The sequence below is a fragment of the Trematomus bernacchii genome, unplaced genomic scaffold (genome assembly GCF_902827165.1).
Source record: "Trematomus bernacchii unplaced genomic scaffold, fTreBer1.1, whole genome shotgun sequence".
NCBI lineage: Eukaryota > Metazoa > Chordata > Actinopteri > Perciformes > Nototheniidae > Trematomus > Trematomus bernacchii.
In genome coordinates, this window is record NW_022987689.1 from 10,601,648 (window position 1) to 10,613,788 (window position 12,141).

The 12,141-nt window shown below is 41.5% G+C and overlaps 1 protein-coding gene across 1 annotated transcript in view; it reads right to left on the reverse strand.

Moving 5' to 3' along the window:
• Positions 1 to 12,141, reverse strand: part of ctnnd2b (catenin (cadherin-associated protein), delta 2b) — a 167,659-nt gene that overhangs the window by 34,639 nt on the left and 120,879 nt on the right. The window contains exons 13-14 of the mRNA XM_034138140.1: positions 11,161 to 11,293; positions 7,667 to 7,880 (exon numbers count right to left, since the gene is read on the reverse strand). Coding sequence (XP_033994031.1) covers positions 7,667 to 7,880; positions 11,161 to 11,293 — 347 coding nt within the window. The remainder of the gene's footprint in view (positions 1 to 7,666; positions 7,881 to 11,160; positions 11,294 to 12,141) is intronic.

Sequence of the window (12,141 nt, forward strand, 5' to 3'; positions counted from 1 at the left end):
CGGAGTGAAATGACCCGGAAGTCCCTCAGTGGCAGCCATGATAAGTGCCGTTCGAATTCTCTAAATTAAAAGGAAAGGAGGTTTCAAACTTCCTTTATAACCTCCTTTAGCCTAGGAACCACTGGACCTCCCTAACCGAAAGGAGAGGAGAAAATGCTGCCCCACAATGCCTTGCGGCCGCGGCATTTGCCGTCACACAACAGTCGGCCGTTCACGGAAACAATCGATTATGAACGAGAAATGATATCATGAAAGTTACGGTTCAAAACGTATGTGGTAAGTTGCCAAAGTGCTTTGTTTTGAACGTTCATCAGTATTATAATCAAAAAGAGAAATATGAACGTTAGTTTTGACTGAAATGATCAAATAAAGTCAACATTTCACAGTCTTTACTGAGCTGTGTGGGGTTTGTTCAACTTTTAAAAGATGTTTGAATGGTGATATACACAGTGATAGATGTTAAGGACTAACGTTTATAATAAATACATTTGTATTGCTTTTAAGATCTTTTCATAGTTCATACAATCATACGTATTGGGATCATTTGTATTAATGTGGACCGGAGGGAGAGGGTGACGAGCATAAGTTTCACTTTCCTTTTTTATTTCAATTCCAACTTTGGTCATGAAGAATATGTTTCTCTGTTGTCCCCGTTCATAAAGCATAAAACAACAGCATCAGAGCACGGTGCAGAGTTTACAGTAGTCCCTCGTTCTTATTAAACATCCCTGTTGTAGTCCGCTGTATAGAAAACTGTAGTTTCCATAGTTTCCCCACCGCAGCAGGCGCACATTTATGACCTCCGCTGGCGCATCATAAACAGGTCGGATAGTGAAAGTGCAGTCGGATTCTCTAAAGTACCGCAGTCTCTTCTCCTAAATCCTTTTGAATTCTCCGATCCACTATCCCTTAACGTTTCACTCCGAGGTCAAGTAATAGACGATAGGGTTAGAACTTAGGAGCTGTTTTTTTGGAGTATTCGACCGCAACCCAGGTCTGCTGTGTGTAAACGCCATGCCTGCTGACACAAATTATTCTCTTTAACTAATTGTTTTTTCATGTTTAAAGGTCCCATGACATGTCCATTTCTACTGATCATAATTCCATTGTTGAGGTCTACTAGAATAGATTTACATTGTTCAATGTTCCAAACTCACATTGTTTTCTCATACAGCATCTCTGTATAGTATGTGTATTCAATCTCTGTCCTAAACGGCTTGTTGGAGCTCCTGCCCCCCCATTCCCTATGAGCCCAGTGTGCTCTGATTGGTCAGCTCGCCCACTCTGTTCTGATGAGTCACCACCGTTACAGCGGAACATCAGTGATTATGTTTTACAATGGCGTTTGTTAGCAACCAGAAAATGACACCAGTATTGACAAACAGATGAGAATGCTGCGTGGGGTCTGGGTGCCGTGTTGGCGGGATGTTGCGGGGCTCGCTGCTCCGCCCTTTGAGGCTCGAGGAGCGGACAGTGTGAGCTGGATTACTGGTGTCGTTTCCTGGTTGCTGCGTGGGGTCTGCGAGACAGCGAGACAATGCGGAACTCAGCCTGAGCACACACACACACACTCACAGCCAGGCTGTGTGCGGAAATCCGTGGAGCCGCGGCTGAGAAAAGATAAGGCTGAGTGAGTGTGTGTCCGTTACGTCACTATGACCGTTACGTCACTATGACCAGGAAGAACAAAATGGAAAAATAAAAATCTCCAACGAGGCGTTCTGGGGCAGCATAGACAGGTCTTTTCTGTGTTAGAGTTTTACTCGCTACAGGGTGTACTTTGAGGGTTTGTGACTCTGCAGACCGTTTACATGCAGAAAAAGCTACATAACACACAAGGGGACGGGTAATAACCGGAAAAGCATTTCATGGGACCTTTGATAAAGCAATAGTGATCCAGCCTATATTCAAGTCCTGAAAGCTTTTAAATGTGTTTATTTTTTTAAAGCTTTTCTCAGAGATGTGGTTTTAAGTTGTTTGGGTTTCTTTTCATAAATAAATGTCACACTGCTGCTTGCTCAGTCACTGTGGCATTTATGGCCTTTAATTATTTGTTTTTGGTGCAGAAGTTTAACTGGGAGCAGACGGGTCTGAACCGTACTATCAAAAGACTTCAAAGACTGTACAAGAGCATAAAGGTTGGTGACATTGATTTAATTAAATTGCGTACAGGAGATTTTGGATTTCCACCACCATCATCAAACACTATTTCTCTGAGCAATGTTTTTCAGATGTGACAACACCTGCTCTATCAATCAGGCTTGACAGGACTACTCAAAAAGTACATGCTCACAAATTCACATTAAGCTGTTCTCATTCACTGGTAGTACATTCACCTACAATGAAATGCATGGACATATGTAAATAACCCAGGTTTTAAATACGTTTGTAACCCAATCCTTGCAGGTGGGATTCACCAAAGGACCTACAATGCGAAATGATCGCAATACTTAAATCACGATGCAATATTATTATAATATAAGCTGCGATTGCAGACTAGCCAGTATGTCAAAAACTCTTCCACTGTCCCCATTTTTGTTTTGACCAATTTGCTGTCAATCCGGCTGATCTCACCGGAAAAAGGATGAGTTGAAAAAAACAAACACAAGCAAACTGCATCTGCTGGGATAACATCTTGTCTAAAGCAGCTTTATTCTCTCAAAATAATCATCTTTGGGGAATAAAAAAAGCGGAAACCCCCCAAGAAAGATGGAGAAAGACTAAAGAGCAGAGGGCAGCAGCCTTGTTTTTGTCAGATTGTGTGCCATCAATGAAACTGCAGCATGCAGGAGAGAAATAATGTGTGTGTGTGTGTTTGTGTGTGTGTGTGTGTGTGTGTGTGTGTGTGTGTGTGTGTGTGTGTGTGTGTGTGTGTGTGTGTGTGTGTGTGTGTGTGTGTGTGTGTGTGTGTGTGTGTGTGTGTGTGTGTGTGTGTGTGTGTGTGTGTGTGTGTGTGTGCAGCTGAATCTGTATCTAGCAATGCCGGCAGCTTGACTTCCCGCTGTGATCCTGATTCAAAATGCTCACCGGAGAGGAAAACGGAGGGGAAGGCAGGGAGGGTATGAGATTTAGAAAGAGAGTGAAAAAGAGGAGACTGAGAAAGGCAAAGAGGACAGGAGAGAGACAGGAAGAGAAGGGGAGACCAATTACGAAAAACCCAACCACAGAGGGATAAGAGGGAGGGCGAGCGAGGCTGAGAAACAGGTGGAGAGAGAGAGAGCTATTTCCTCCGGGGTCTTTGAGAGAGAGAAAGAGAGGAGAGCACGGGCTGTCTGCGTCCGGTCGGTCGTTCGGCTGATTAATTTGTGACAGGAGGGATTTCTGTGCTCCGTGCTTTGAATTGCTGCTCTAATTTATATGGTAATCTTCTTTAAGACTCCGGCAGCCTACAAAAAACCTTTTATTTCCATCTATGCTAAGCCTAAACCCCTTTTCTATACTCACTACACATTCATAAATATATATATACATGTGTAGGCGTGGGTCATGCTCTGCTCCAAACGTGATGAATGTGGGAAAGGAGAGGACACCTATCAATTTCACTTTCCCTGATAAGGTCGCCCTGTGCAACTGTCCGTATGCATAACTGTCTCTTACTGTATGACCAGGAATAATGCTTAACATGTTTGTCCCCCACTAGAACCTCATGTCACCCTGATGTGAAGAACTGCTGTAGATAATTAGGAGAGTGGATAAAGGCTCAAGGGCAGCCTGTGGGACATTGGGACATTGTGGTTTAAGAGAGTTTGCAAGGACAGGATATAGGTGAAAACGGAGATGGACACTTGGTTGGCTAAAGCTACATTCACACTAAACCAACAAATATATTTAAGGTGTTTTCAGAAATAAACTCTGCCCATACTTAGATCCCTTAAAAAGGCATGCATGTGCTAGTGCAAACAGGAAGCATATTGTCTATTCCGAGGTTGGTTGCTTAGTCCCTTAAAATACTACAAAAACCACAGCAACAGCATCTTCATTAGTAAAACAGCCTCACTTAAAACCGTCTCTCCATGTAGGGTTGATAAGGACGCTTGACACAGGAATTGTCGCAAAATGCTCGAATAACAGCTCGCCTCCTTCACGTTTAGACAGGAGTAGGGTTAAAAAATGCAGATTTAACTGCAGCTGCTAGCATAAACAACAAGGGCAGAAACACCCAAAATCCATTATCCATGTTGACTTAACCACTAGTAGTCAGGGCAGTTTTATTTTCTGGAAAAAGGTCACATGATAGGTGCGTGAGGAGTCAGGGAAGGACCAGTTATGACTTATAACACCCAATCAGGAAGCTAACATTGGTTTCTGCGCTATGGCTTACAAAAAATCTCTTTTCCTGCCTATATGTTAATATACTAAAACTCAATCCTGGAAGTTGCAGACAAAAAAGGGGTCGTTTGTAAGGGACAACAACGAGATATTCTAAAAGTGTTGATGCTCTGAATAAACGTAGCAAAGGTTAAAACATATAAATGTGACAATGTAGCATCATTTACAGTAGGATGGAAGGTAACGATATGAAAGATTCCCATCTTTGCAACTGGCAGGTGTTCACATCATTGGAACAGAAACGACTGTTGATATATGTAGAATTGGTCGTGCGAGGACTAAAGGTTCTGTAAATGGAAGGTGCGGCACTGCAATGCAGCTTTAATGAACTTGAATAATAGACAAGATCCTCTCTAATGATCCGATGCTCTGCACCGAAGCCCAAAAAATGTGATTACAAAATAAACTCTCACTCAGTAATACTCACAAATGTATCCTTTCCTGTTTGTTTGGATGGATCGTTAATATGGTTAGTCAGTAGCTGTTATCATTTAATTTAATTTCACTTTTATGACTTTTAGAACTTGCAACTCGAAGATGAAAAGCAGCTACTGAGCATGCATGTCATCGATCCATCTTAATAAACTCCATCTGTTGATGAAGACTTTCACAGTTTTTATGGTAAAACCTTCACTTTCATGATTTAAATTGTTGAAAATGATTTTATGTACCGACTGTCGGCACCAACTCAGCTAGAATTTTACAGAGTTGGTCTAAATGGTTGTAATCTGTTGAAATGCTTAATCATAAATATAATTGGTAGTGGCTCAAGGCGTCAGTTTTCCTAATTCCACCCTAAAACACAGTGATTAAACTGTTCAACCAAGCAGAATAACTAATACCTTGCTCTCTGACATGTCCTGAAATACCATGTTCCTGACAGGCCTACAGCAGAGATGTTTCATGAGCTTGGGTGATGATTACAGAAATTCATTTTTTCTCATTTGGCTCCAGGAATGGAGGAAACCCTCCTTCGGATTTTGAATGTATATCAGTTTGAAAATGGAGTGGTATTCCTCTTTTAGTTCTGTCGCCTCACCATCCCTCTCCAGAGGTAAAGTCCTTTTACTGTGGCCGTCAGTGTGAATGCCAATTAGAAAGGGGAATGCCAGGAAATATAAAGTAAAAGCTATTAAAAAAAACACTAGTGGAGGCACTGTTGGTAATCCTATAATCCATTTGGGGGTGAGTTTACAACTAAGACCTCGAAGGGTTTGGAACCACAAATGAATCAATCCTGAATACACTTTAATGTGGATGATATTTGTGTTTAGAGAAAGAGAATGCAGTGCAGCCTTTACGAAGAATCTCAGTTTGTAAACAATTCACACACTAATTTCTGCATTTGTGCTCAAGTGTAGCTGGGTGTTTTGTATGTTGTATAACTGGATATTTAGTGAATGTTCCCTATCTGAGTGTACATAAGAGGCAACATATGGATGTGTACTGTGTGTGAGTGGTTAATATATAGTATGTGCAACTATGAATATTTGCATTATGATTGAGAGTTTTCATGTCATTTATAGATAAATACTTTACAGGAATATAGAGCTTAAGATGATTTCTCACTATGAATTAATTATGAACACGTAACTGCATACAGTAATGTTATTAATTCAACTCTATTTTATGCAATCTTCTTTGATAAAGTACTTAGAAGCCCATTACAAAGTCTATAATGCTAAATAACAAAGCTGTCTGTATTTTCTTCCACAATTATCAGTGTCACAATTGTATAAATACACAATTTGATTTTCCTCTTAAGATTGTGACATACTTATCTATTGATATACTGTAGTTCTTGCCAATAAAAGTTATAATTATAGGTATTTTAGAAATGTGCTGTTTTACAGCTCTTGCACTAATGAGTCTTTGTTATATATAACCACATCTTTCATTTGTTTTGCCAAAAGTAGTTAAATTGTTTGAAAATACTATACAATACAATATGCCAAAAAGATTTGCAAAACGATTCAAACTGTAATACTCAATATGAAGGAGTATATGGGGGTTTTCATTTACAGATTTTGCACTTTGACCGGTCGATCGCAAAGGTAGTGTGGGTAGATTGCATGGCATTGAAAGGTCCCATGTCATGGCCATTTCCACTGATCATAATTCCATTGTTGAGGTATACTAAAATAGATTTATATTGTGCAATTTTCCAAACTCACATTGGTTTCTCATACAGCATCTCTGTAAACTACGTGTATTCACTGAATTTCACTCTCTGCCTTTAACGGCTCGTTGTAGCTCCAATAGCTCCAGCCCCCACCCTCCCTGTGAGCACAGTGTGCTCTGATTGGTCGGGACGTTGTGAATTGCGCCGTGGAGGTTTTGTTCCCTTGTTTAGCATACACAGCGAAACACAGCCAAACTCATCCTGAGCACACACAAACTCACAGCCGAAGTAAAAACAATAAGTGTGGCTTGATATTGAGTACGAAAAAGGTTGATAAACGCTGTGAGAATGGGTCTGCAGAGAGAATTTCGCCGCGATCCCAACTGTCTGTTATCAGCCTGCAGCCAGGGAGGAGAAATCAGCTGAGCTGCCTGCTCCCTGCACACAGATGTGTGTGTGAGGAAGTCCGTGGATTGGTCAATTTGGACCAATCAGCGGGGGCTTAACGTAACGGCTCCGCAGACGTAACGTAACGGCTCCACGGATTGGTCCATTTCGTTCCGGGTACGGGGTTACGTCACCCCGTCCCGGAAGAATCAAATGGACAATGACGTATCTCCAACGAGGCGTTTTGGGGGAGGTATTTTCTGTGTTAGAGTTTTACTCGCTACAGGGTGTACTTTGAGGGTTTTGACTCTGCACACCGTTTACATGCATAAAAACCTTCATAACACACAAGGGGACGGGTAATAACCGGAAAAGCATGACATGGGACCTTTAAAGTTAGCCTACATCTATCCTTACTATGGCATTTGCCACTTGATTGACGTACAGGTAAGCCAGTCTGAGTTGTATTGTGCCAAACGGGTTCATGCAGTTATGAGGGGCCCTCACCTCCTCATCTGAAGCGCAAATGCGGTGCACTATTATGCGCTTATGCGGCGCAATTAGTTTAAGCGCGCCACAGTTTATCCGCCGTTTAGTCCACTAGCACCCCCCGCGCTCGCGACACAGATTGGGCAGGGGCGGCCCTGTAGGTAGATCTTTTGGGCTTGGTCATTTTAAAAGTAGCTCCCAAGCTGAAAAAGTGTGGGCACCCCTGGATTACACGGACAGACTTTTAGCATCACAAGCTGCAGGGTAGTGTTAAAGAAAGGTTTGGAAATAGCTCAATCCCTGGTGCACATTCAGTAACTTTACGTGAACAGTTTTTACCTGTGAGCAGCTCTCTGATCTCCACATCTGTGGTCTTCCGCAGCAGTCGGACCAGAGCCGGTATGCCTCCGCAGTTCTTCAGGGCGATCTTGTTGTCGTCGTTGGCCTTGCCGTACACCAGGTTCCTCAGGGCTCCACAGGCGCTGCGGTGCACGTCCGTCATCCGGTGGTCCAGCAGGTCCACCAGCAGCTGGATCCCACCCTGTCGCCGGATCTGAGGATGGAGAAGGGAGGACGGTATTAGTGCATTTGTTCCAATTTCCCCTACAATTGAACAACACATGTTGGTGTTTAAATAATATCAGAAGACAACAGGGCTTGTTACTGTCCACTTGAGAAAATAATTTCACACTTTTGATTGTAAGAAATTATTTTCTGTTAATATGAATTTCTCGTTTGTCACCACTTGTAAACAAAGTGCGCTGTGGCACTGATGCAAGATTTATTAAAATGCCATCCGCTGCACTTTCTGTCCCATCACCCCTCTATCTGCAGCCCTCCCTGCGCTCCCTGTCTAGACGAAGAGAGAATGTAGGGCAGACTGCTTGCTTTAAAAACAAGACCCATTGTGTCTCTTGTGATCTATATAAAGGTACATCAGCATGAAGCTTATCACAGATGATTCACTTTGGATGACAAAATCCAGTTGGAAAATTATTGTGTAGAGACATGATGTTAGATATTGCATAAATATGTAACAAACTTGGTTGAAATTTATTTTTGAAAACAAAGCAATTATAAGTAAATCAAAACACTAATTACAATAAGTAGGATAATTAATGATGTACCTTGATTAAGAAGGAAACAAAAAAATGTATCATTATGTTGGATTAATTGAAGTTTTGTCTATCCGAAAAATGCTCATCACAAGGTCCAATAGTCCAAGGGATTGTTTTATAATTGCTTATTTTGTGTGGAAAACACAGAAAAAAAGAAAACAGTAAGGGCCGTAAAGATGTTTATTAAAACTGTGAAAAGGAAAGTTTTAATATAATAATCAGAATTATGCGAGGTAACTTTTGTTCAGTCTTCTCTTGCCTTAAAGGTCCCCTATTATACAGTTTTTCATTAATATATTATTGGTCTCAGATATATACAAACATGTCTCTGAAGTGTTTGGCTCAAAATACCAAACAGATCATGCATTGTAGCATCCCATAATCCCCTCTGTTTCAGCCCTGTTTCAAAAGAGCTGATTCTGTGTCTGTTACTTTAGATGAAAATAAGGAGCCACTCCCCACGCCCCTCTGAGAGATATTTGGTTAAAAAGAACACAATGGTGCTCTAGGAGGAGATTCAGGTGATAAGGTGGGGGGGGGGGTAGCTGATTGGCTAATGGTTACACAAGCCAACAAAACGTTATGACATCATAAAGTGGCCAAAATCTGATCAGCTCATTTTCAGACAGGTTTTTATATAAATGGATCAGGACAAAAAGAGAGAGAATCTTTTTTCCTGGAACTTTCAGAATCTCTTTACACAGAGGGGACACATGTTGATGTATCAAAGACATGGAAAAGTGGATTTTGTATAATAGGTGACCTTTAATGACACAGTTGAAGGACCCGTTTTTTTAACGCATTACTAGACAAACACATTGAGAACAAATCATTGTTATCCTATGGTGAAAAATGCCTGGCATGGAGTTTTCTGACACGCCGATAGAGATATATATTCTAAAATTATTATTATTAACTTTGCAGTCCAAGGCTCAAAATCCCACCGAACGACAATGTCAAACATGGCCAAGGAAGCAAATCAAATCAAGGAAGAGGCGGGTTTCTTACAAACCCTTTCCTGTTTTGCTGCAGATAAGGAGACCATTATTTATAAGCTTGATGATGTAAGGCGCAAAATATGTAATTCTTTTTTATATTATTAGTCCAAATGCACAAGGAACCACCCTCTTCTAAGGCCTTTTTTGAAGCTTTTGTGCCTGTTGCGATGCATCTCTGTGTGATCGCGGCCTAATAGAATAAATCAAGCACGCAATTCTACAACTTCATCTGCATCAGGTGCTAGGAGACCGAACAGGCAGTGAGCCGCACACATATCCCTCTGCATCCCATCTATTATTATTCAGGCATCTCTCTCAAGGACGAAAACAATCTGGCCTGTGGGTTGCATTCTGCCAGCCCTGCTCTTTAATACTACTATTCTTCTACGGCATTTTCAACATCAGTCTTCTGTCTCATCCGTCTCTCTGTCTGCTCTATCTTTATTGCCTGTTGGCCGACTGTTGTTTGAAGTACTCTGTTCGCCCTCAAATCCATCGTCTCCATGGGGATTAATAAAGAGGAATTGAGCTGAATGGAGTTGACATTGAAGAGACAGACAGAACAGTTTTGTGAGTGATGACAGCTCTAAAGGACAGAAGGATAGACTGAAGGAACAGCGCTGCACTCTGAGTTTGGTTAAGTGTGCGTAATGGTGCGTTTGGTGGCGCTCAGACAGCTGCTCACGTGGGACTGAGTTTCCTCTCAATGAAGACGTGTCGAAACTTTCATTATTGATGAAAGAGCCAGTTGAAATGAGCCATACTTATAACCTGCCTGCTCAATGTTTGGTCATTAACAATGTGTTAAAGGGGGCTTTATGATCCTCTCCTGTAGTGTGTTATATAGATTTGTGTGAATGTAAATTATCTGCAAAGGCTTAAGTCCCAAGGTCTGTGACGTAATGACTTCAAGTTACACTCGCGCTTCTATTGTCTAGCTCTCCAACACTTTGTAGGTGATAGGCTCAGGGGTGGGAGATCTCTAAGCGGTTGACCAATCACAAAAGAGCAGGCCAGCTAACCAATCAGAGCAGACTGGGCTCTGGTTTCAGACAGAGGGTGAAAAGAGGTGCTGCAGCCCAGGCAGTATGAGAAAAATAAAGCACATTTGAACATTAAAGCATGTAAATATGTCACAGTAGAGGCTCAACATACAAATATGAACCTGCAAATGAGCAGAATAGGGCCCCTTTAAGCTTTGTTGGTTAGTCTGAATGAACAAAGACATTCAAAGAAATGGGCTTCTTGAACTCCCTAGCCAAATTAGTCTAAATATCACCAAAACATTTTATGTGTGTATTTTTGACATTTCTGGTAAAATATACTCTCTACATTCCTGGATTTTTCTCTGTTATGATATAATTGGGACTATTGTGGACCTAGCGGCAAAAGGCACTGTGGTAAGGTAGGTTTCCTTCTCCGTTGGTCTGTAGCATGACTATTAAAAACATTTTCAGGCGAGCGTGCACTCACCCACTCACTTTTTGTCAAGAACTCTTGTCCCCTGGAATCTTGCCAGTGGTACTCAAAGTACTGAAAAATCCCATTTTGAAAAACTCAACAGCAGCATCCTGTACCTTTCCAGAAACTATGTTCAGCTTCTAAAACCTCAGCAGAAAAATCCAACACTGCAGTATCTGCATTGCTATCTGCATGTTAGAGAAAATAATGGGACGTTCGTTTTTGTATGTGTTTTAGATTAAACAGAAATGATTACCTCAGATTTGATCTTGTTGTCTCCAAAGCAGAGGTGCTGGAGGTAAGCAGCAGCGTTGGACTGGACTGATGGGAACTGATGCTGCAACATCTGAATGACCTCTGGAAGCTCTGGATCCCTCCAGCCAAACTCCCTGAAGAGACACAAGGAAAAGACAGTGTTGTGAAATGTGCAGAGATATATTAGCGGGTGTGTGTCTGTGTGTGTGTGTGTGTGTGTGTGTGTGTGTGTGTGTGTGTGTGTGTGTGTGTGTGTGTGTGTGTGTGTGTGTGTGTGTGTGTGTGTGTGTGTGTGTACATGCATGTAGATGAACCTGTTACTAGGCAGATTTTCTCGCTAGTGGATGCCTGATTTAAAATACTCACCAAAGAAATAGACAGAAAGAGAGAGAGAGAGATTTCTGGTTGGAGCAGAGTAAAACTAATAAGAAGAAATAAATACTTATTGAATACACAGATTTGTACTGGACTGAGAGAAGTAGAGGTTTAATAGTGAGGATGCACCAAATACATTATGGTGGATTTTATCTCACACTGGCCCACCTATATGACCCTTGCATTGCCACAGAATGCTAACTCAATGTCTTGTCTTTTTAGGCCAAACCAACAGCTGTGTTTGGGCCTTTCCCTGTTTCAACATGACAACATCGCCATATGCAAATCCTGCTCCATATGGTTTTCCACTTATATAGTAGTTGAGTGTTGAAGAACTTGACTGGCCTGTCCTGATTTGAACCCTCATCTAACACCTTTGGGATGAACTGGAATGCTGACTGGGAGCAAGGCCTTATCATCCAACATCACTAATGCTCTTACCGGGGTTATAAAGCCTTTTCAGGGAAATAACAGAGCCAAGGAAACTGAAACCAGTTCTGTTCGACAAGTTAGAAAAACTGAAAATCTAATCAACATTTGTTGATATGCCAATAACTCAAAATACAGCTTTGGAACACTTCATATGTTTTCATATATATTTAAAACA